This window comes from Hippichthys cyanospilos, chromosome 5 (genome assembly GCF_059441005.1).
Source record: "Hippichthys cyanospilos isolate Australia breed blue-spotted pipefish chromosome 5, RoL_Hcya_1.0, whole genome shotgun sequence".
Classification (NCBI taxonomy): Eukaryota; Metazoa; Chordata; class Actinopteri; order Syngnathiformes; family Syngnathidae; genus Hippichthys; species Hippichthys cyanospilos.
In genome coordinates, this window is record NC_142373.1 from 24812783 (window position 1) to 24838681 (window position 25899).

Genomic DNA, 25899 nt, shown 5'->3' on the forward strand with positions numbered 1-25899 from the left:
AAATCATATGCCATTGGTAACCCTTTGAAATAATCAAGAACTTAAAAGAAAAAAAAAGTGAAATATTTGATGAAAAAGTGTGTTTTATGACCTGTCACAACAATATAATTACTCATTGTGCGAACACACCAAACCAATTTGAGTAAGTTAAAATGCGTATATCATCTTAAACATAATAAGTACGAAAAATCTTTGTTCTATGTTTATTTTAACATACTTTAATAACCTTTTGTTTGTCACCGTGCAACCAGAAAAGTAAACAGCTCTGGTCCATGTGACAATATTTTCTAAACATGTGACATTGCACACATTTCATCTACACATTATAGCACTTCAGTACTTCATGAAAAATGATTGAAAAATCATTTATAGAGCCTTATGAATAGAATTTTATGAGAGTGCGTCACATCGACTTGGGCGGGAGGAGCTGGGCTTATATGATTAAAGTACAAAAACTAACAAGGTAGTTCTGTCAAATGATACGATACAGCAATAATAATGATACTGTAATATTAAATTTACTTCCCATACGTTGTTTCCAAAGAAGTCTACCTTCCCCCGCCCAAGTCCGTGTTGACGCACTCTCGTTTACTCGTTCAACAAGCAATCTCATTGGATACCAAGCTGTCAATCAATGTGCTTTTACAAGCTCTGATTGGCTATCTTTGTGGCACAAACGTAGTAACGTGTGAGCAGAACTGGGCACACGCAGAGGACGACTCGAGCGAGCGAGAGCGCAATGTTGAGCGAATGCGATGTTGAGCGAGGGAGGGAGGAGTATTGCGAGCGAGAGGGGGCTATCGCAAGTGAGCAAAAAGCAATTTTGAGCGAGGAACCCCTTTTCAATATTTTTTTCTGCTCTCAAAATCTGTTTTCGCTCGCTCAGTTTTATTTTTTACGCTCATTTTTTTTGCGCGCTCGCTATTGTGGTACAAATATAACACCATAGTCGTCCACCGTTTCAACTAATTTAAAGTAAATGTATTGCATTTGTTCTGTACAAAAAAGTTATCGAGTTATCCTACATTAACGAAAATTCTGTCAAATTGAGAACATCAAAAATTTAGATACAGTGCCTGAAATAACTTTTTGACGCTAATGCCTAAAAGATTGTTTCCCCAAATTATGTTGGCCTTTGCGATCTTATAAATACACTCTAAATGCTACAATGAACTACAACATTTTTTTCATACATAAAGCAAGGCGACATCATTATTGGTAGACACAGTGTTGATGACCGGAACGATAAGATTAGTTTTATTTTGGCGGGGAGCATAAAACGGAAGTTTTAATGTTGTCTTCTGTTAACTTGACATACTTCCTGTTTCAGTCGAGAACAAGCAACACCACCAAAATGGCGAAGATCGCCAAAACACACGATGGTAAAATGTTTTAAAAATATACCGAATTTGTTTTCCGATTTCTATTTAGATGTACAGATGTTTTGTTTTTGTTGAATAATCATGGTAATATTGCATCTAAATTTACGTTATTTCGAATTAAAACGAGTCAAGCAACGGGCTGCGGTACGACGCAACGCGGTCGGTTTTAGATAATGGCGCTGGTTGTTGTCTTGTTAGCATGTTAGCCCACAGCCCGTATACATCTTAGCGCGTGTTGTCTACGCTTTGATCTGCGTCATTTAAAAATAATATATTTTAATTCGACCTGTGTAAGTTTAAGCAAAACGTCTAGTCGATATATCGAATCGTCAAATACAGTTATTAATATCGAGGCAAACGCAGTCGTGCTGCAGTTAACGCAGCATGCTTCAATCCCGTACCCCGTGATTTCTGCGTATATGCGTATATGGTATTTGAGCCCACAGTTTCTCGCCAGTTTTTCTAAACTGTATGTTATTTATTTTATGTAGATATCGAGGCTCAGATCCTGGAGATACAAGGGATGAAAGCCAATCTGGTGGAGGAAGGAAATGAGCAGGGAGTCGGCCTTGTTTCCACGGGGTTTTTCGACCAGGAAATCTATGGAGGAAGCGACAGCCGTTTTGCCGGCTATGTCACTTCCATTGCTGCCAACGAACAGGAAGACGTAAGATTACCCCCCCCCCCCCCCCCCCCAACTTTGTACTTTTTACGTTATTGTTAATTATGTGTATTATGGTTGTCAAGCTGTTAACTACATCGTTCAATGATGTGCTGTTTTTGTCTTCCACTCATAGTATAAGGGTGCTTGTTGTCACTCTGTGTTTACGCTTATATTTATCTCTCCTCCAGGATGATGAAGAGGAAACTGCAACAAGTTTGTTGGGTCAGAAGAAGCAAGGGTACCACGCGCCAGTGGCCATTCTCAATGCCATTCCTCAGTCCGATGAACAAGTATGTGATTACTTATGAGCATGTACATACACTATGAGAACAAATTCAGTAGTTGGTTGGACTGGGATTTGATTTATCTATATTACCAAAATCGACTCCATTCACAAGAGCTTGATTCGGTTCACAATTCACTTTGTTTTTAAATTCAGTTAACGGTTTAATGCTTTACAAATTTTACTTTTTGGTATAAGATATTCTCAGAAGGACTGCTGCAAATAGTAGAAACTTGTTCTTTAGTGGCACATTATTAACTTATGAATATTTACTTGAAGAATTGAACCCGATAATGAACTCGATCTGATCAAATTTTATTGGTATAGCCCTAAATCACCGATGGGTTGTTGTGTTCTGTAGCGTGTCGTCACGAGACAAAAAACAAATACATATGAAAAAAAACATATATATATATATATATATATATATATATATATATATATATATATATATATATATATATATATAATCATGTGTGTGTGACTAGATACAAATTCCATGAGACTTGAGATTGAGTGCACGAGAATGAGATGGCGAGATTTTTGCAAAATTTTCAAAATAAAAAAACATTCTGCTAATATAAATTTTCCAATTCCAAAATAATGTATTTTTTATTGAGCAGGCTGCATTTAACAATTACATTTACATTGCAGTATTAAAGTAGCTTTAGTTAGCAGAGAATTAGAATTGTTGTTGGTATATCAGAGATGAAAAACTCATGTTTCCTATATTTTGATTTACAGTATGATCCATTTGCGGAGCATCGTCCACAGAAGATTGCGGAACGAGAGGACGAGTACAAAGCTCGACGCATGCAGATGATTATCTCGCCAGAGCGCCTCGACCCTTTTGCAGATGGTAAATTTGACCTTCTTTCTACCCCCGTTATGTCACGGTCCCCTTTTTTATTTATTTTTTTATTAATTATGCCTTTGCCTTTTGATGGTTCTTTCTGTTTACCACCAAGCGTGGTAGCTGTTCAACCCTTCGACTACAATGCAGTTGCTTGCTTCCCAGACGCTATGCCTTCCTTGTGGTCAATCCTTTGTTGTTGTTTTGTTTTTCTAAAATGCAATAATTCTGTATACCTCCAGCTCTTTTTTTTTTTTCTTTTCTTTTTTTTTTAAATTAAGGTTAGGGGATTATGAAACTTCGTTTTTGAGGGTGGGTGGAACAGCTAATAGGATTACCATGCTTTTGAGTGGGAGAGGTGGTTAGGTGCTAGAATGGCAAAATCAAATAATTGGCCAAAAAAAAACATGGGTAGCAGATGGGTTGTGTGTGTGAGTCGAAGGGTTAACAATCCTGTACGACCGCCAAGCTAAATCATACAATATGTAAAGTGCAACAACCTGTGAAGTTTAGCCAACCCAATAATTGGCCTGTCTCGTGCCCAGCTATACTGGGCGCAGTAACTGAATTGCCCCTGTTCAGTAAGAGGATATAGTCTTTAGGTTTGAACAGTCTCTATAGAGAATACACATGACTGTTTATGCCCCAAACCCAACATTTGATGTTGTTAAGTCTTAAGGAAAGAGCATAGTAAGATGTTCTTATTAACCTTTATTAAATGCATCACTGTATTTGGCCACTAGAGGTGGGCATAATGTAAATTTAAATGAAGGGGAAATGAACAAATCTTTTCTATTGTTAATTTGTGATGGCCGAAATTGCTAATGTATGTATAGAAAGTCTTTCACATGTCAGTTATCGCATGCTCTCATTAGTGGCTGTGAGTGTGATTATTTATTAAAATGCAAATATATACCATACAAACATAATGCCAGAATAGACGAATGTTAATAAATGTGGCCTAGAATGGGCTTCCAGATAGATCCCCGTACTGTAAACATTGGTACACAAAGTATTGTGGCAAGGTGTTATGGAAAATAATTCACAATTCAGTTACAACTAGCAATTACAGTTACAGTTTACTTATTTTTTAATTATTAATTAAACTAATTTAATTAAATTTAATTTTAGTTATTTAATTATTTAATTAAAATTAATTAAATTAATTAATTATTAATTTTAATTTTTAATTATTTTTTAATTTTTAATTCTAATTATTATTTTTCTCAGAGCGTATTTAGGTGTTGGTTTGACAAGACAATTTGGAGAAATCAACAATGCGCTTGCACCAACCCAGTGCACTTCATTTTGACTCGATATTGTCAAAATATATCAGCCATCAATTCCACAAATTCAGTATAATACTTAATATATGCCCATCCCTAGTAGCAACACATGAGCCAAAATCCATTGCCTTTCAACAACCTCAATCACGTTTAACAAAGCGACTTGAATCTTTAGCATCACCGGTATCATTAGAGTATGGCTTATTATGAGCCTGCATGTAGTCAGAGCAAAGAGAGCTCTGTGTACAAACATTGTTGTTGTAAAAAATATATTTTTATTTTACAAAGCTCTCTGTAAAATAGAAATATGTTCTCAAAGCAAATTGTGTGCCGCCATACCACAGGCCCATACTAACTGTCCTTAATTTCTCTCCTACAGCAGTACTGCTTTGCCAGTCCTGTACTGCACTCTGTTAAGGGCGCAGCAACTCATCCTGTGTAGGTTATGGGGGACACAGAGAGAACTGTGCACTTGTCAGTTTTGGTCAGGGTCCACTTGCTCCTAGTCGCTGAACCCAGCAGGAGCTTTTCGTGATTCTTTCAAAAGACCCTCAAGATTTTTTCCATTGCCTATTCAGTAAACTATAGTATTTCACTTACTATCTATCTTTTTTTTTTTTTTTAGTTAAAAAGGAAGTTCAAATAAAATTTTACTAGTATGAATATGGCACTCACAGTTGACTTCATTTTAAGGCAAATTTAATGTAAGCGTTAGATCAGATTTTTTTGTTGTTGTCCCCCAAGAAGATATTTTTTCCCCCCTCTTGAATATCAAAAATCAGTGTAAAACAGGTGGTATACTGTTGTGTGTGAGTTCAAACCCTTTTCCAAAGTGTTACTAATGGTAAAGAGAAATTTTCTAGGCTGCTTTTCTGCTGGTTGAAGTCTGACTGCAGAAGGACCCTTGGCACTCAAAGTGTACGTATTCTGAAGAGCACAGCCCAGGACCCCTGTGCATCAGTGATGGCTATATCTACTTAAAAGAAAGCACCACAAACTTAAACTGCTCTCCATGTATCTGCTTGTTTTTTCTTATGATGCTATGTCAATGTAAGTGAGGACAAACGTATATTTCAGTGTAACTCAGTAGGATATTCTGTGATTTCACTGTTTTTAAAAACAGGTACATACATTTGAATAAAAAGAGTCAGGGTTAGCTGACTGTTTGTGCTTGGTGTAAAAAGTATAAGAGGATGTCGATAGCGTGTACTAATGAAGATCCTTTGTTCTTGTTCGTGCTCTTTCGCGCAGGAGGCAAAACACCAGACCCTAAGCTCCAGGTCAGGTCTTATGTGGACGTCATGAGAGAGCAGAACCTGTCCAAGGAAGAGGTATGGAGAAGAAATCCGCAATTTGTCAATACCATGTTAGTTTTACTATTTAACCTAATGTGTATCTTTGTGTTTGTAGCGAGAGATTCGTCTGCAGCTTGCAGAGAAGGCCAAATCAGGTGACCTCAAAGCTGTCAATGGGTCCGCTGCCAGTCAAGCTGCTGCTGCTGCCGCCGCCGCCGCTGCTGCTGCTAAACGCAAGCGCCGCTGGGACCAAACTGCTGACCAAACTCCTACAAATTCTACCCCCAAAAAGATGTCCAGCTGGGACCAGGCTGACGCCAATGCAGAGGTGCGTTTTGCCATACGAAGTTGCTTCAAACGTCACGTTAATTAGGGGTGGAAAACTTTGGCCATTTCACGATTCGATTCCGATTTTGGGGTCTCTGATTCGAATCAGAATTGATTTTCAATTCTTAACGATTTTTGATTCAAAATGATTCGATTCTATTAATTCAAACGATTCCTGCTTCGATCTATAGCTGTACAAAGAATCATCATACTAGCGAAGTGAAACTGTCCTGTAGCTAGCTGAGACAAGTATAAGCTTAGTCCGAGCAAGACAGCAAGCTAAACTCTTAAGTGACGCAAGACGTTCTTATAGTACTTTGTAGCTTTGAGGGCACATCTTTGCATTAACATTAGCAGTGAAAGTAAAAATGAAGAAGCTAACTCAAATCACCCATGTTTTTTGACAGCGCACATTCACACCGCACGTATAAAAGAGAAACCTAAATTAGCTGACAGTTCGACAGCAATTACCTTAAACTAACATCAAATGTCACTTTAGCTTTAAAATTTTACCTTATCAGTTAAACAACATTATACATACAGGCGTTTCCCCAGTAGGTGTTTAATACGTGTTTTTCTGCGCAAGGATTTCCCTCTTCCCCAAGTGTAACTCACGCACTTGTGAGCTCACCCCACTTCCTGTTTACACGGCTTGCCGAAAAATAAAAGCATAGCTTAAGAACAAGAATCGGCTAGAACAAATTAACTGAAAATTACCTGAAAGGCAGAACAGAAACATTTACGCTCGTGGCCTCGTCAAAGCGAGAAGACTGCTTTTAAGCAGCGTAAGCTTGACAAGCTTGAACGGGCTGTCTGGTGACGTCATGGCACAGTGTGTAAAACAGAGGCCGACAGGTAGTGTGTCTTTTTTTTTTTTTTTTTTTTTTAATATCAATTCAATGACCTTTTATATCGATTTAGATCGTTGGAAATGAGAATCATAATTCTGATGATTTTTTTTATTTTTTATTTTTTTGGGGGGGGCACACCCCTATTATCAATGTATTTATGCTTTAAAGACTCCTGGACACACGCCGGCGCACACACCTTCAAACAGCCGATGGGACGAAACCCCTGGACGGCCCAAAGGCAGCGAGACCCCCGGGGCCACACCCAGCTCACGAATGTGGGACCCAACACCTAGCCACACGCCAGCTGGTGCGGCCACACCAGGCAGAGACACGCCTGGTCATGCAACACCTGGCCACGGCGGAGCTACTGGAAGTGTCCGGAAGAACCGATGGGACGAAACACCAAAGACTGAGCGTGAAACACCAGGACACGGGAGCGGCTGGGCTGAAACCCCACGTACAGACAGGGGGGATGAATCTGTGGGGGAGACTCCCACACCAGGGGCCAGCAAGCGAAAATCTCGCTGGGATGAAACACCTGCAAGTCAGATGGGCTCTTCAACACCGCTGTTGACTCCTGGAAAGACCCCTATTGGAACCCCTGCCATGAACATGGCTACCCCAACACCGGGTAAAAAAGCCTTGTTTTCTAAATGTCTTAGTTTTCACTAATTTATGTGTGTAATATGGATAAGATAATGATGCCTCTTTTACACAAAATTGTCACACAAAACCCGGCAATGGTGAAACTTATCTATGTACACTCCCATGAAGCAACATTGTATCTTGCATTGAGATGGTTTGGTGATGTCTGTGATTAATACATACGGTGTCTTAGTTTGTCTTTGTAAATGTCTTAGTTTTCACTAATTTGTGTGTGTAGTATGGATAAGATAATGATGCCTCTTTTACACAAAATTGTCACACAAAACCCTGCAATGGTGAAACTTATCTATGTACACTCCCATGAAGCAACATTGTATCTTGCATTGAGATGGTTTGGTGATGTCTGTGATTAATACATACGGTCTGATTGGGCAGGCGAAAATAGTGTTAATTCACCCCCTTGTGTTGTAATTACAGGTCACCTGATGAGCATGACTCCAGAGCAGCTGCAGGCATGGAGGTGGGAGCGGGAGATCGATGAGAGAAACCGGCCTCTCACAGATGACGAGCTTGACGCCATGTTCCCTGAAGGATACAAGGTCTGTGCAACATTATGTTGCACACACTACCATGCTATTGTGTTTTAATTTGAACGTACGCTTATTGATTTAGCTTATTGATACTCAAATTTTAAATAATTTAGCCTCTGGGATAGTCTACTGCTAAAGCTCTTTTTTCATTCCTGATGCTTTTCTCCTTTCCGTGCAGGTGTTGCCTCCACCAGCTGGCTACGTGCCAATCCGCACACCTGCCCGCAAGCTTTCTGCAACGCCTACTCCCATTGGTGGCATGACGGGCTTCCACATGCAAGTGGAGGACCGCACGACCAAACAGATGAATGACCAACCCTCTGGAAACCTGCCCTTCCTCAAACCTGATGACATACAGTACTTTGACAAACTGCTGGTGAGAACTGCACCACACACACGGAAAGTGTAACCCAGCTATCTGGGCTGTCTTATAATTTAAACATTTCCCAATGTTTTAGGTTGAAGTGGATGAGTCCACGTTGAGCCCCGAAGAACAGAAAGAAAGAAAGATAATGAAGCTGCTGTTGAAGATTAAAAACGGAACTCCACCAATGAGGAAGGTTGGTGTTAATTTCATCCCTTTTAAACCATAAATGTACAAGAAAACAATGCTTTTATTCTACAGCCACTTCCAAAGCTGATCATAAACCATTCTGTAATGCTGGTTGACTTACAAGTTTGTCAAATTTCAAAATGAGAAAATATTCATTGTTTCACATAAATGTACCAAAAGCTCATTCCCGAGTCACTAAATATTTGAATACCATTACAAAACCATCTTACTACATTAGCCTCGAAAACTAAATGTCAAGTCAAAATTTATTCATGTAGCCCTCAATCACAGCACTCTCAAAGAATTTCACAAGTGAAAGAGGCTTCACAGAACATCACTTTCACAACAGCATCCCCTGAACGAAACTCCCAGCCAATAAATGACCTGTAAATGGCTTGAGTTTATCGACATATACTGTCATTTGAGCCTGTCAATTTTTCTGTTCCAGGCGGCCCTGCGTCAGATCACAGACAAAGCTCGTGAGTTTGGAGCAGGACCTTTGTTCAACCAGATCCTACCACTGCTCATGTCCCCCACACTTGAGGACCAGGAACGCCACTTGCTGGTCAAAGTCATTGACCGTATTCTCTACAAACTTGATGACCTTGTTCGACCCTATGTACACAAGGTAGCCTCTCCACCTCTCAAGTACTCTTCCCATTGAATTGGATTTCCAAATGTTCTTAACTTTTTATTTTTGTGCCAAGATCCTCGTGGTGATTGAGCCTCTGCTAATTGATGAAGACTACTATGCCAGAGTTGAAGGCAGGGAGATTATTTCGAACTTGGCAAAGGTAACGTGGAACACTTTTTTTTTAATGTTTCTACATCTTTTACGAACCATTTTTTTTTTTTAGTTTGACCTGTCAGTGATCAGATCAGGGCTGGTTGTTTGCTCAATTGACACCGGCACGATATCTAGCTGACCTGACTTGCCAGTTCTCATCCTAAACCTGTTGGACACAATCAAGCTTTCTGAAAATACATGCTGAGATCCTTATGGAACTGTGTTGATGAGCCTAAATCAGACGTGGTCTTGTGAATGTTAGTCTTATTTAAAAAAAAAAACAAAGAAAGAAAAAGAAATGGGGAAAATTGCTACTTTTATGGACAGAACCCCTTAAGACTTGTTCAGAAATTACTTTCTTCAGGCCACTGATAAAATTACTAATATTAAAGATCTGTGGAAAAGGTGCTTTCCATTGACAACCTGAATTTCTCTTGATTGCACAACCTATGTTCCCAGGCGGCTGGCTTGGCAACCATGATCTCCACGATGCGTCCCGATATCGACAACATGGATGAGTATGTGAGAAACACCACCGCCAGGGCATTTGCTGTGGTGGCATCTGCCCTTGGCATCCCCTCCCTGCTGCCCTTCCTCAAAGCTGTGTGTAAAAGCAAGAAATCGTGGCAAGCCCGGCACACAGGCATCAAGATTGTGCAGCAGATAGCCATCCTCATGGGCTGTGCCATCCTGCCTCACCTGCGCAGCTTGGTGGAGATCATTGAGCACGGTCGGTAGCATTCATGAGCAAGATTAGCTACAAGCAATACCCATCACGATATTTTTACTCTTTATTAACTGATGAAATGCTCTGGGTGTGGTTTGCAGGTCTGGTGGATGAACAGCAGAAGGTGAGAACCATCAGCGCCTTGGCCATTGCTGCATTAGCTGAAGCTGCTACACCCTATGGCATCGAATCCTTTGACTCGGTGCTCAAGCCTCTCTGGAAGGGCATCAGACAACACAGAGGAAAGGTGAGTAAACGGGCATTGGCACGCTAAATATTCTGTTTTATTTTTTTATGCAAATGCAAGCTCAGACCCCAGTCGAAGCCTGAATGTGAATGTAGTGAGGATGAGTTCTTGCTATAGCATCTATTTAGAGTTTTTGTTAATAGCGGAGGACAGAATAATGGTCAAAAATACTTCTCGGGCTGCGCTAGACCACCACCACTTATTAACTATTAAAGCTGAGTGAATTTACTTTGAATTAATTGTTGTCATCCATTTTTGATAACAGGGTTTAGCTGCCTTCCTCAAAGCTATTGGTTACCTGATCCCTCTGATGGATGCAGAGTACGCCAACTACTACACACGAGAGGTGATGCTGATCCTCATCAGAGAGTTCCAGTCACCTGACGAGGAAATGAAAAAGATTGTGCTTAAGGTAAGACATAAGAGTCTTATGAATGTTTAAGACTATAATGCGACTCATTCTCGCCTGTTCTACCTGTGCGTGGTTGAATCAGGGCTAGTAGTTCGCTAGATTAACTCCCAACAAGAGAACTAGCAAAGCTGACACGTGTCCTCTTTGTTCTCACCCTGCAACCCGTTGGGGACAAACTCAACTTTTGCCAACGTTTTTACTGTTCTGATCAGTTTATCTGTCTTGTAGGTGGTGAAGCAGTGCTGTGGCACTGATGGTGTGGAGGCCAACTACATCAAGACTGAGATCTTGCCTCCTTTCTTCAAACACTTCTGGCAGCACAGAATGGCTTTGGACAGACGTAACTACAGACAGGTTAGCACTCACATAAATTTTAAGTCGTATTAAAACCACGTTTTCACTAACATGGCTTCGGTAAGAATCTTTTCGGTCTTTTCACACCGCACTTGTTATAAGTGTTCACATGGTGTAGTGCACAAGGACGGAAGCGCCCCAATTGAGACTCCCTTATTTCTATCTAATTTCATTTGTGAACTAGTTTCATGAAGATTTGTATTTTTGTGTTTTTGATGTGTCTTAAACGCCATTGCCGTGCCAGTTTGGAACACCAAATTCATGATTACTTCTTATATTTTCCCAGTACTAGTTACAATATATGTCTAATAAAGTAGAACAGTAATCACTTGTTTTCCGCGGTTAATGGAGACCAAAACCCCCTTTGCGAATAGTGAAAAACCACAAAGTTGCGTCATGGCTCCCGGTGTGACATTGACCAATGAGGGAAGGAGCCAATCACGTGTCTTGTAGGAGTACCCATGAGTTTATTGACAGATTGCCAGGCCAGTCTTGTTCATGAAGCTCACATGCAGAGTGTCACCTTGACAATTCGCAGCAGAAGAGGAAAGAGGAGGAGGAGGAATACAAAAAGAGTTTGGAAAGCTATTGCCAAGACTGCTTTTGTAATAAATTGGAATTTCAAGTGTAAACTGTTCTTGTTCTCATGTTTGGTCAGCTACAGGCTTCACTTTAGTTGGACGCCCAAGCGCCGTAGGAGGGCAAATGTGTCTCTCTGTGATCCTCACTACAGCCAAGGACTAGAAATGGGAAGGGATAACAGTACATTTAATGTATGAGTTTTAATAATTTAAAATTGAACTAAATATGTGTACTGCAGTAGTTCGACATCCGAGGAATGCCTGTGCCATGTGTATTTCCAGTTAACTCGTCTATCTGGCATGCAGGGAACCTTCACATCGCGCCTCTCTGCAATATATAGCTTTTTTTTTTTTTTTCTTGAAAAAAAAAATCCGTAATGCACTGAGGGTGCAATACATGATGCAGGATGTAGCAAGGGATCACTGTATTTTAAAATCACTGCCAATCTCTCTTCTGTTGGGTGTCTCTTCTGTGGTTGCTGTGACGCTGTTCTGAAATGAACGTCCCTAAATAGAAAATTTTTCTATTTGAGGGAGTGTAGCAATAAAACCATGTTGTGTGAAGCGATGCAACATTCTGTCCGTCCGTCCTCAACTCTCATACACAATGACCTAGTTTGACTTTGCTAAATGCAGTCTGGTAATTATTCACCAAAATAACGAATACAGTCTGGGCTGAACAAGTAACAGTTACAGTAACAATATTAAATGAGTCTTTGCAGTAAAACTGAACTTAGCTGGGCTTTGGGATGAGCCCTTGCCCAAAACCTATAAGAAGTTGTAATCTCAAATAGATGTCACAAGATGGTACGAAAGCATTTAAGAGCGGCAATTAAAATAAAATACGTCCCCCCAACTTAATTGTTCACTGTATCTCAACTTTCTAATCCAAAAACTAATTTACGTCTTGCACCCAATGCAGTTGGTTGACACCACAGTGGAGCTGGCCAACAAAGTGGGAGCCGCAGAAATCATCTCTCGTATTGTGGATGACCTTAAAGATGAGGCAGAGCAGTACCGTAAAATGGTGATGGAGACAATTGAGAAGATTATGGGCAACCTTGGTGCTGCTGACATCGACCACAAGCTGGAGGAGCAGTTGATTGACGGCATCCTCTACGCCTTCCAGGAACAGACCACAGAGGTGAGTGTAACAGAGATGTAACATTTACTGGCACATATACATTTCAATCTTCTTACGGAATCTTAATTCCTTTGCAGGATTCCGTGATGCTGAACGGCTTTGGCACGGTGGTGAACGCCCTCGGCAAGCGCGTCAAGCCTTACCTGCCTCAGATCTGCGGTACAGTTCTCTGGCGTCTTAACAACAAGTCGGCCAAAGTGCGTCAGCAGGCTGCTGACCTCATCTCACGTACTGCTGTGGTCATGAAGACATGCCAGGAGGTATGTTGAAAACCTTGTAAATATTTTGTTGGCGTCACAAAGAATAATTACACATATTTGTATATCTGCATCTGCAGGAGAAGCTGATGGGTCACTTGGGTGTGGTGCTGTATGAATACCTTGGAGAAGAATACCCTGAAGTACTGGGCAGCATCCTGGGAGCGCTGAAGGCCATTGTGAATGTTATTGGTATGGGACCACATTGCTTGTATTTAAAAAAAAAAAAACGAAGAAAAAAAAAAACTTGTGACCACATCTCCTTTCTCGTTTGTCCTAAATTTGTTCTATCCATGTACAAAAAATGAAATGTTTTCCACCCACTTTGCAGGTATGCACAAGATGACTCCCCCCATCAAAGACCTGCTCCCTCGTTTGACTCCTATTTTGAAGAACAGACATGAGAAAGTGCAGGAGAATTGCATAGACTTGGTGGGCAGAATCGCAGACAGGTTAGCATTCTTTACTCCAAAAGTAAATGTGTTTTGCCCCTGACATTGTAGCACATTTCATCCTCTGATTAATTTATTTTTTCTGAATTGATTGCAGGGGTGCTGAGTATGTGTCAGCCAGAGAGTGGATGAGGATTTGTTTTGAGTTGCTTGAGCTTCTCAAGGCTCACAAAAAAGCCATTCGTAGAGCCACAGTCAACACGTTTGGCTACATAGCCAAGGCTATTGGGTGAGCGTCTACCAATACACTTCTGTCCAGAAGTAAAGTTTTAAAAACACGCACTTAAGAAAACAAAATTTCAAACAAACTTTGAATGCAATTGAACAGAAAAATGCGAGCATAAAATGTTTAGCAAATGACTTATGGTATTGATAGGAGCTATGAATGCCCTTAGTTGATTTGTGAAGACATGGAATCTGTGCGAAGGAGGGGCATCAGTCTTAAAGGTGGGATTATAATGGACTGTTGGTGGAATAGGGACCGATGTCACTTAAATGTAAGATTTTGATGACAAGAAAAAGTAAAATCATTTGCATGCTAAAAGTTTTTTTCGAACATGTACATAAATTCAAAAGATTCCTGCTCAGAAATCTTAAATCTGGAGCTAACCACACATATTCAGTGAACTTTCTCATCCGTTTGATCTGATTTTAATCTTTGACATTCTGTATATGATATCATTTGATTGACAAATTGACTAAATGTGTTGCCATCATCCCGTTTCACAGCCCACACGACGTCTTGGCCACTTTGCTCAATAACTTGAAAGTGCAAGAGCGTCAGAACCGCGTCTGTACCACGGTGGCCATTGCCATCGTGGCTGAGACGTGCTCTCCTTTCACCGTCCTGCCCGCACTCATGAACGAGTACCGCGTGCCCGAGCTCAACGTGCAGAATGGAGTGCTCAAGTCGCTGTCTTTCCTGTTCGAGTATATTGGCGAGATGGGCAAGGACTACATCTACGCTGTCACGCCGCTTCTGGAAGATGCACTCATGGACAGGTAACTCAATCGAACGAGGACAATTCAAAGCTCTGGGTAACCGTAACCCTGTCTTACTGTTTAGGTCATTTAACTTTGTGTTATATGATAGATTTTAGGTTTTCCTGCGTTAACTCGAGGCAAACCAAGTTGGACATGCCATTAATTTGTAATTTAGTCACATAATATTAAGTATAATGCAATATAACCTGCTCTGTTACAAGAATGGACTCGGACGCTGGTTCAGTCTGCTCGCTTCTTTTATTGAAAATAATGCAGTAACATCATCAGCTTACACAAGCTGCTTCAACTAACTTAGCTTCAACTAACACACTGGCTGATAACAGCCAACTGACGGCCTCTAGTCTAGCCTGTTCCATTACCATATTTACCTTAAGTAAGATTAGGTCAGAATTACGGCATCTCTTGTTCATAATTTGATGTAGACATTTTTTGGGAGTGTTCTTGGCCCCCCAAAAATATTACTTTGGAACATAGCTGTGTGCATGGATAATGAACAGTTTAAAGAGTTAACTTGTGGGATGTGCTTCTGTAGGGATTTGGTCCACAGGCAGACTGCCAGCGCCGTGGTCCAGCATATGTCCCTGGGTGTTTATGGTTTTGGTTGCGAGGACTCACTCAACCACTTGCTCAACTATGTGTGGCCCAACGTGTTTGAGACGTCGCCTCACGTCATCCAGGCTGTGATGGGCGCCCTGGAAGGCCTGAGGGTTGCCATTGGGCCCTGTCGCATGCTGCAGTATTGCTTACAGGTAAACCACTTGACATTACACTCAACCCCCAGTTTGAGAATTGTGTAAGAGGATTAAACATTTTTATTACGTGAAATTTCCGGAATATTCCGCTACTCTGGTTAATTTGTGAAAGGCACATGCTGACGAATGCTTGATCAATCTCTATGGCTGCCAATTTAGTGGGACGTCCATGTGAAGTGCTCATTTACTTTTCTACTGCGAACTAGTCTGGTCAAATTTAATTAATAAATCGCTTCATGCTCATGCCAAGTACACGATAACATATCAACCAATAGCTTATCAGGCAATTTTTAGATGACCAGCAAGATAAATCAAGCCTCCTGACCTGTGTTTTCAGGGTCTGTTTCACCCTGCACGGAAGGTGCGTGACGTGTACTGGAAAATTTACAACTCCATCTACATTGGCTCCCAGGATGCTCTCATCGCCCACTACCCGCAGGTGTATGACGACGAGAAGAACATGTACATCCGCTATGAGCTGGACTATGTCTTGTAAATACGCCCTCTTTCTCCTGCTTTTTTTGCTTTGGTTTGTTTTTGCTGCTTAGTGTTTTTTAGCTCCTCTGTTGTCTTTGAGGCTCACACTTGCAGTAAACTGAGCATTTAAAGTTGATTATTAAATCCAACAAAGAACGTTTTAGTCTGTTCGTATTCCTCTGATAAAACCCTCCTCTTATTTTTCCCTGTCTTGTGTCCAAAATGTTCGAAAGCAGTTGATCCTTGGAATTGTTTTAAATATTCGGTTATTCTGTTTGTATGAATAGATATTTGGATTGGCTACATTGCTGTACAACTTTCATGTTTCTCATCTCTGTTCTTACAATTAGAGTTTTATTTAACCAAATAAAAAGTTTCTGTACACTTGTTTGAACATGGACCTATACACTTGTTTGAACATGGACCTAAAAGGTATTCATTCATGAAGGAAAAGTCATGAGAACTCTAAAATATAATTAATTAGAAATCCGCTTCACTTTTAACCATCACAAGGCTTTATATTTCTTTCCCAAATGGGACATCAGGACATCTTAACTACCAAGTTCATACTGGTCAGACACAACAATCCACATGAATGAAGTCGAGCAATGAGGGCTCTGCGGGTGACCTCCAAGGATGATGTCATTGCTCACAAGCCACACATTCAAAAGTCTCTTTCAGGTCACAACTAAACTAATTTGTGAAGCGAAATCCCCATCCCTTTAAAGCTCAATAATACTGATACTGAATCCCTTATTTTAAAAGAAAATCTACCTAGTTTTTTTTAAAGAGCTACCTTTTTTTGTGCAAACTGGCAAATGCATAATGAACAGTCAAATATTAACATTGTACATAAAGGTTAAAACATGACCCTCCCCCATTGCCTACCCCTTTCTTCTGGTTCACTTTTACTGTGACCCACATTCCTCCTGCAGCGCGCGCACACTATCGGATTTTGCTCAAGTGAGGAGGAGGAGCACTTGTTTTCCATGCTGGAACTGCACAAGTGCTAGGATGGTGCACTGTGCTGTGCTCGCGTGAACTTCATGTTATCACATGTTTGAAACTTTTGATTTGCTTTGAGCCTCGTTTGTTTTTTAGCAAGTTGAAGCATGCTCAGGTACACAAACAGGCCACAAGATTAGGAACCGTATGCAAAATCTAAAGCTGTGAAAAATACTAGTGCTTGTTTTTGATTGACACAGTTAGCTGCCTCATATGACTGAATGTGAGCCAAAATTGTAGGAACAATTCTCCGAAAAATGCTATACACTATCGTCAACCAGCACTACACTCGTAGTATGCTTCAAATTTGAAATATAAGGTGTCTTCCGCGACACTAGAGGAGCATTTCATTATCACAGCAATTTGTGTGTACAGGTTTGAATGTTGAATTGCAAAAACAATCGGCCAGTTGTGGATACAAAGCATGAAGAGACATAGAGTCTCCTTACTAAGATCACCTACATACAAGCAAATCATTCTGATTGTATCACATACTTGAAAAGAAAATGCAAATTTAAAATACCCAGAATCTGTCAGTCAAGTGAAATAAAATCTACAAAAAAGGCCCTGAATAAAACAAATGCAATATCAAAAACATGATTGTCACAGTGTATGCCAGTGGTTTTACAGCTGCATCAGGTGTATTATTTCTTCTATGCAGGCGATTTAAAGCACACAGCAACTTTGGCCAAATAAAGTGAATGAAACATGTATAAACAAAGGTTGCTTGAGAAAAAGTTATATAGAAAATGGGTGGAACCTAATTGTTTTGGAAGTTTGTGTGGATGAGTTAACAATCTTTAGAATAAAAAGTTTCTCTGTATAAAATAATCCCCTATATTTTTTAAATACAGTACGTACTGCGTGCGTACGTACCACGGATGTGACCGATGGGCGAATGCAACGCGCAGGCAATCAGTTACAAACCTGCTATTATGTTCCCTTTCTCGCCGATTGAAGGCAGCAGTGAGAAAGTGTGTGTGTGCGCTTGTGTGATTGTGTGCGCGCACTGGGTTTGTTGATGCTGAGGGAGCCTCTTGTGCATCTCTAAGCAGAGGAAGCAAGAGACAGCCTCCAACTTCCTGCCCTATCCTTCCGCCCGCCCGCACGACTCGACTCGCTTGACCGCCTTGTACCTCCTGCACGCCAGGGAGGAACGAACTTCTCCGGGCACACAGTCCCGAACGCAGCACCCTCCATGTGGATTGTTCGCGGTTCCTTCCCGGTGGAGCGAACGAGCGTTTCGGCAAGAGCCGGCGCCAGGCCTCGGCGCTGGGTTTTACCGGGTTCCGCTTTTTCCCCATCACCGTCAACCCGGGAGACGCTTCGGTCGCGGAGAGGATAAGGAGGAGGCGGAGGAGGCGCAGGAACTGGCCTCGCAGCCGGCATCGCCCCGGGGTTGCGGCGCTGTCGCCGGGCGTGAATGAACCTCCGGAACCGAGGCAGAGATGGCTGTTCTCAAACTGGCCGACCAGGTAGAGCCGCTAGCCGTTGCTAGCTTTAGCATGCCCGCACCTAGTGAGCGCCGCTGTCCACTTTCACACGCGAACGCAACGCATTTCGAACCACATTTGTATTCCCGATAATTCGGCGCTTAGTAATTGCGGTGATAAAAACGACTAATATCACAAGTCAACCAGCATGCTGTAGGCGAATTTCAATAGGTTGCTAGGAAGTGGAGGCGTTCATGTCCTGGTTTTTCATTCACTTTGTTCATGAAGCGCATTAGAACCAAAAATCATCCCAAGTACAAACCAACGATAGGGACCTTTTCTTAAACCAGCTAACATTTTATTATTATGTCACCGAATATTCACAAATGAGACCTGAAATATTGTTTTGGTCTGAATACAGTATTCTTTAAAAACATTCAAAGTGTATTTTATCAATAAAGGGCGCACTGTTTATTATTGTGTGAGCTATTTAGTTATGCAAAGGCATTTTATTAAAATGCACAACGTATGCTTTCAAATATTCATTGGAAATTCTGCATGTATGATACGAAAAGACTACGGTCATTAAAATAATAGGTTAGGCCTATGCTAATATAAAGGCGAATGAGTTATGACTTCATATGAAAGGCAATGTATTTTACAAAAATTAAAGCCATCCTATTGATCAAAATGAGGGTTTTTATTTTTCCCAAATTGCAGCCTTACTGATTTGAAAATGGCAATTATGCAGTGATGTCGATTTGGATGTGAATAGGTATTCCCCCCACTTCGTTTTATCCGAAACACACATCACAAAAAATGTTTTGCATTGTCTCCCCTCCAACCTGGACAAAAGAGAAAAAAAAAATGACAAAGAGTGGAAACACATTTCTCAATGCACAATAGCGTCAGTGAGAATCCATGCACAATAAATGTTCAGAGATGTGTATGAGGTTTGTTTTCGCATAATCACATGATTCTCTCCTACACAAATAAGCACTTAAGCACCTTAAGATTTTCCCCAAAAAGAGTTTTAAATGTGATTTTGCACTGCGGAAAAACTATAAGGCTCCCAAAGATTGCAGAACAGGCTCTAGAAGAATCTTGGTCAAGAGTTTTAAATGTGATTTTGCACTGCGGAAAAACTATAAGGCCCCCAAAGATTGCAGAACAGGCTCTAGAAGAATCTTGGTCAAGTCTCTTTTAGGTATGTTAAATATCTGCTGACACAGTTATTTCCCCTGAAGCCAAGTGAGTATATCCCACTTGCATAAAAGAAACACACAACCCACAACCAGAGAATTGCTTATGCAACACACAGGCTTCTCTTTTGCCACCTTTAAGTATATATGTAGATACGTAGAATACACGCACATAAATCCAATGCCTACCTAATTAGCTTCAACTGCACCTTGTAATGGCATAAACAATATGGTTATCGTTGCACCTGCAGATGTTTTTTTCCGCATTATACTAGTGACAGTAATGTTTCTGATTAGTCTTCATCATGATGATGACATTTTGATGATTATTGGCCTGTAAATATAAGAAAATATAATTGAACAAGCATCATTTATTAAATTATATACAATAACCAATGGCTTCTCTGTATGAGCAGAAGTAGTTTTAGGTGAATAAAAAGAAAATAATGCAAAAAATATAATAAAAGATGAAAACTGATTTTAACAAATCCAAAAGTTAAAAATGGCCTATTCATATTACTAAAATAATTAGCCATACTGTACATACAAATGAATAGGAATATGACTTATTGTGCAGCTATAGCTCATGAAGAGGCCGCTGTTTGTCATTCCCAAAAGGCTTCAGACTCGTGTTTCCACTACAGTATAAATTCCTGACGTGGTGCAGCATCATCCTTCTGCAGCAGGGCAGGAATAACTTGTATTTTTTTTTCTTTCACTTAACCCCAAACTGTGGGACTTCCTGTTATTTTCAGACAACTTTGCGATGTCTGATAACGGGATTCCTCAGCTGAGGAGATTTTTCTGCTGTTGTTTTAGTGGCTAGACAGACATATTCCTTCAACTGCAATAAGACAATCTTTTCAAAAAAGTCAAGGTCAATAGTTGTTCCCAACATGCTCCCATTATTGGGAATATAGCAGGAAGCTCGGGAAGTCGTTGGCCCGGGAGCTGTGGAGAGATGCCAGCCAACAGAAGTGTGTTGTTGAGCTCGGGGGGAAGAGATGAGCCAGCTAGGCCGTTCCTTGGGCCTGTGAAGAAATGTGAAGAAGTCGCTGTGTTTTATGCTGCAAAATAGGGCACGCTGTGTGAGCTGCACAACCTTCCAATGTGCTTTTGATATGTTTATTTATTAAGACTTTTATGAGTTTGGGAAGCTAGCGTCTGTCTCAGTCTTGAGTAGTTTGGTTTGAGTTTGTTTGGAGTTCTTTTGTTCCCCCATTCAGCTGGATGGACTCCAATTAGGAGAAATACCAGAGAAAATGGGTGGATGGCTAGTTCCAATTGAGTGAAGTGTGAGACAATGTCACATGATGATTGTGATGGCAGTGGAGAAAGGCAGCGCATTGCGACGTAGATCAAGGTGAGAAGAAGAGGAAGTGATTTGTTGGTGCGTTTGAAAGCAGAAGTGAAACGCTCCTCCGTGCTTCCTCTCTGTCGCTTCTCAGAAGGCTTGATTGAGCAAACAGGAAGTTTGGCAGGAAGTAAAGTTTGACTGCATAACCATATTTGCTGCCTCCATCTCAGCAGTTAACAATCTTACTTTATCATGTTTTCAATTATTATGCAAATGATGTTTTTTTTATCAGATTTTCTATAAATAGTGCATGTAAATGAAACAGCATATATTTCAAGCCATCAATGGTTAATATAAATGGCACATTTAAGAGGGTATTCCGGCATCCTAGAAAGAAATTCAAGCTAAAGATGTAATATATTTTTAACTTGATCTCATAAGATCGTTTTGAAACAGCTTTTGATTTCACCTAATACACTCTCTCAATTCTGCAAATTCAATAAATGACTATTGTCACTTCTTTTCTGTCTACTATATAAGGAATCCCTTTTAACATGGCTGTGCAAAATATTTTGTAATAATGTATTGTTTTTACAAAAAGGTTTTTTTTAAATATAAAATTCTTTTATCATTGGGAAGTTTGTATAAATATTTAAAATGATTTTCTACATTGATTACTTAAATTATGTCTAATGTTATTCACATGCACTATAGATATGAGAAAGCATCATTTGTGTAATTGGGAAGATGGTGTAAATTTGTATTTGGAATTTCAATAATTGTTGGATATCGTTTTTATTGGAAATAGGCTAGATTTTGAAAAGGTTCAAAATGTTTATTGATGATTTGTGGATTTCAGTTCAAGTTATTTCCCGTATAGCTGGAGCAGTAGTTTGCTATATTGTTGTTTTTATTATGATTACTCACTTACCAACCCTACTACTCAAGATTTGTAAAATGTATATTCGAGATTCAAGAGTCCTATTGTAATAACACAATATGAAATTTTTATTCTGTTCACTTGCCCGAGCGGACTACATTCCATAATCAAGCAAATATTAAGGTAGGCAATAAAATAAAAAACAACAACAACAACAAAACTGTAGTCGAGCATCATGTAGAAATGTGTATTTTGAAGGGGTTTGTCAATAATAAATTTTACATCAGAATCGGGATTCTCATTTAGTTCGAGTAAAGATGGAAAGACAGTGCCAGATTCGGACTGCGGACTGAAGACCACTGATGGCTCTAACCCTCAATGACCATGTGGATTGCTCGCTACAAAGAAAAAAACAACATTCGTAAAACATTCAAACTGTCTTCTTTGGTGAATAGACAAAATCGATCTATATGCACTGCAGGATCTGAAGTGCGCAGGGAACGTCTGAAAATTTGAATGATGACTAGGAATAAACCTTCCGCAAAATCAAGCAAAGCTTTTATGTCCAAAAGAGACATTTTAATATGATCATGTAGAGCTCTTTGATGTGTGACTTATTAGTCACACACAATGGTGTTATTGTTTTTCCCCTCTGCCCCTTGCAATTTGCAGACGGTCCCAGCACACTTCTGCTTCTGCGACGTTCCAGAATGGGTGATGTCATGGCACAGTTAACTTCCGACGTAGTACGGAAGCGACAGGAAACAGATTGATTTCATTTGTAATATTGATTTAAGGACATATTATATCGATTTAAATCGTAGTAAATGAAAATCCAGATTCTGATGAAAATAGATTTCTTTGGAACACCCCTCATACTTTTGTTAATGCAATACACATTGTTAATTGGCCAATTAATTTAGAATAAGTACATAAAAATAGCTTTTTTTTGGTCTTTTAATGCTTGCAACAATAAACATATACACTTGGATAGGCACCAGCATGCCAGTGACCCTAGTGAGGATAAGCAGCTATAGGAAATTGATAGATGAATGGATGGATTACATGCGGAACATTTGACTGTTTTACACTTTTTGTCACTTGACCCAACATTATTTATTTAACATTACAAAAGAGAAAAAATGGCCAGAGTGGGCAATTTTTTAAATGTATTTATTCTTTGGTCGATTTTTTTTCTCTTGTATTTACAGGCTGTATATTTAAAAAAAAGAAAATAAAAAAAAGAAGTGATATTGACATAAAAATACAGAGGAAAAGCACAGTCACTGTTTGACTTGCAAGTTGATCTTCTTTCAAAATAATACCTTCCATAGGAAACAAACAATCACACAAAAATAAATACTGATGATAATAATACATTCCGGAATCAAACTGGAGCCAGCAAAAAGTCTTTATTAACTCTCATTAAAAGGCAGTGTTCAAACAACAATTATAAAGCAAAAGGTTCAACATCCTTTCCTTTTCTACAAGTGACATAGTTGTCACCTATAGTCTCATAATGTACCGTTAAGTATTGCTGGAAATAATTACAAAAACGTTGTTATATTTACAGTATTAAATGGTCGATTTGCTCACACTTACAGAGTAAAACTTATGATTAGTTTTGATTAGACTTATTACTGGTACCTTGTGTACCATAGATCAACAAACAGAGATAGCACACACAGTTCACACTTTTGGACTCTTTGGACAATTTTGAGGCCCATTGAGCAAAAGTCCCCCAAGATTTTCTGACATATACTGTAGACTGATGATGTTTCCATTGGGTAACTTTTCCAATGACACTCAGAGTGAGTGTCAAAAACATGTTGATAATGACACAATAGGGCACTGCAGAGCTAACAGCCATTATTTACTTCACGTCTGACATCCAGAAATTAAAATAGGGGCTTCAGGGACAAAGGATCCGGCTAAGTGCACATGCGCTCACGAGCATGCACGCACAATCTTGATTGACAAAAATGTATCTCAGTGCAAATATTCCCTATGTGACAAACCAGCTGTTGTAGTGGCGAAGGACATTTTCAACGGCAAGGTCATACAGCACAGCTTGTTTTCACACACAACTCTCTCTGACAATCACATGAACACGTGTTTCACCATGTGTCCATTATTTTTTTTTTTTTTTGTCTCCCCAGCCTCCTCTCATCCAGGCCATCTTCAGCGGCGATCCTGAGGAAATCCGTATGCTCATATACAAGTCCGAAGACATTAATGCTCTGGTGAGTACACTTAATGGTGGCACAAAGAAGGTCTAGGAAGTGACCTTATTGACACAAATATTGTGTCTGCTCAAGGGCTTATACTGTAGAATATTTTTTAAATTGATTATTCTGTTGATTATTCCATAATTGCTTAATTCTATACGGCTTCATTTTTAGACACCAACAAAATATGCCTATTTCAACTGCTTAGCAATTGTGATTAGCATTCAAAAACTAATGAATAACATTTCAGGTCAACAAACACTAACTACCATTTAGTTCGCACTTACCTAATGGTATATGTACATCACACATATAATAGTGTTCTTAAAATCACATAGGGATGAAGAGAAGAGCCGGCTGTTCGCTACTTTTGGGTCAATAACTTCATCTTCTTCTTCTTCATATTATACTTCTTGATGAGCAGACTGAGCATGTTTTGTGCTTGATTAAGCCTTACTGATTAAAATTTTAACACCTATAACCATGCTACTATAGAGTGTAGTGACAGGGTATGTTCTAGAAACATCTAATGATTTTTGAGAGGTTCTTTCCTTTATTTTCGGAAACTCCATGTGCAAATATGGTATTTAAAGGGACACTGTGTAAGATTTAGACCGTTTTGCATTGAAAAGGAATAAATAAAATTGTTATAAATGTCAAAAATTTGCAAATAAATGTATTCTTAATGACTAACAGTATGTTTTATAGCCCCCTAATTACTAAATCAGCTCACAAATGGCATCCATTCCAGGTTGCGCACCAAGACAAGCAATGGAGTCAAGACAGTCTTTGCATACATGTTCTTTTCCCTGTACTGCTGTGGTATGCCTTGTCCACCATGCAGTAATTGAAATGTATTTTTCGCACTCGTTTTTTATTTGAAAATGATCCCGAACTTGTGATATCCTCTTCTTTGAGGGGAGTCTTTCTCGCTTGCCTCCATTGCATACGTCTGCAAGAAAGGTCCAATTAAAAAACGGTGGTGTAAATTTGGCTGCGGTAGAGCTTTGAGTCGGATATTTTCTGTCAACCTAACTTTGAAGGCGAGTTTCCCGACTGTGACCACTTTATTTTGTATGATTTTGTGCTTCCACATTTGTAACAGGTTAGAGAAAATCCTTTTCTCTTTCACAACTCACAAAACAAGGCATGTTTTGCTTTATACACCCACATTTTATTTAACTTCAAAACTGTAGTTTGACCACAAAAAGATGTAATTTGTCACATCATTTTGCCAAAACTTTGTTGGGTGTACAGTAAATGATCACGTACTGATCAGGAGAGTTGTAGTTTTGCCACTGAAAAACAATACCATATACAGTGTCTCCATTAGAGTATTACTGTCAATTTTAATTAGGAAAATGGTATCTTAGGTAATGAAAATTTAACATTTCCGTAAATCAATCTACTTTGCCAATAAAAGGTGTATGTACATACCTTTATCACCTTTTTATTATCAGTAGATTAATTATGAGAATATTTGGCCGACTAACACCTCACTTTTGGCTTGATAAATCCTATCAACAGATGAAAGTTGGCACATTGTTGGCAAAAAATTCTCACACAATTTTTACTTCCTGTATGGCAGTGACCTCAATTCTTTTGTATCGGTAATGTTTTTGAGGTTAGTTTTTTTTCCCCAAACAAATAAAAAGTAATGAAATTATTGAAGTTGTGAGGTTGTTGACATCAACTCATGTACTATATTATAGAGTTGCAGGGCCTTGTGTGTCTGTGTGCGTGCATGTATGTTTGTGTGTTGTCTTGGATACGTGGAAAAGAACAATAGACACTGGTGGTGACATCAGCGTTATTGCTCCTCGCCATAAGTGAGTTGATGTCTCAGCACTCATGATCACTTATGCTGACAGGTTTTGGGCAATCTACAGCCCTGAACTACCCCAATAAGATGTGAGACAAATGTTGAACAATACAACTCTACATGCATGGTGGCATCCGTTCAAATTAG

At 39.7% G+C, this 25899-nt stretch overlaps 2 protein-coding genes across 5 annotated transcripts in view; both read left to right on the top strand.

The window, feature by feature from the left end:
* Positions 1-1326: 1326 nt before the first annotated feature.
* On the top strand, positions 1327-16279 carry LOC148424084 (splicing factor 3B subunit 1). 2 transcript variants are annotated; one of them, XM_088414938.1, is made up of 24 exons: positions 1327-1382; positions 1874-2049; positions 2235-2336; positions 3074-3188; positions 5720-5799; positions 5879-6091; positions 7110-7572; positions 8025-8146; positions 8316-8513; positions 8596-8697; positions 9139-9318; positions 9398-9484; positions 9937-10207; positions 10306-10451; positions 10717-10863; positions 11092-11217; positions 12721-12942; positions 13020-13202; positions 13280-13391; positions 13531-13651; positions 13749-13880; positions 14381-14653; positions 15189-15405; positions 15746-16279. In XM_088414938.1, exons 1-24 carry the CDS (start codon positions 1355-1357, stop codon positions 15902-15904), a joined length of 3975 nt encoding a protein of 1324 aa, XP_088271064.1. In that variant the 5' UTR covers positions 1327-1354; the 3' UTR covers positions 15905-16279. The 2 variants fall into 2 exon arrangements, with proteins under 2 accessions (XP_088271064.1, XP_088271065.1); XM_088414939.1 differs by lacking the exons at positions 1327-1382; positions 1874-2049; positions 2235-2336; positions 3074-3188 and adding an exon at positions 3215-5386.
* A 1630-nt stretch (positions 16280-17909) lies between these two features.
* Positions 17910-25899, top strand: part of LOC148424085 (serine/threonine-protein phosphatase 6 regulatory ankyrin repeat subunit C-like) — a 41449-nt gene continuing 33459 nt past the window's right edge. For all 3 annotated transcript variants that reach the window (XM_088414956.1, XM_088414957.1, XM_088414959.1), the window contains exons 1-2: positions 17910-18365; positions 23862-23945. In XM_088414956.1, the coding sequence (XP_088271082.1) occupies positions 18339-18365; positions 23862-23945 (111 nt within the window). In that variant the 5' untranslated portion in view covers positions 17910-18338. The remainder of the gene's footprint in view (positions 18366-23861; positions 23946-25899) is intronic.

Bases quoted from the DNA above. Each gene is read 5' to 3' on its own strand.
- LOC148424084 (XM_088414938.1), top strand. From the start codon at position 1,355: ATGGCGAAGATCGCCAAAACACACGATG. The intron at 8,514-8,595 runs GTGAGAACTGCA...CCAATGTTTTAG, and splicing joins AGTACTTTGACAAACTGCTG to GTTGAAGTGGATGAGTCCAC. The intron at 10,864-11,091 runs GTAAGACATAAG...TCTGTCTTGTAG, and splicing joins TGAAAAAGATTGTGCTTAAG to GTGGTGAAGCAGTGCTGTGG.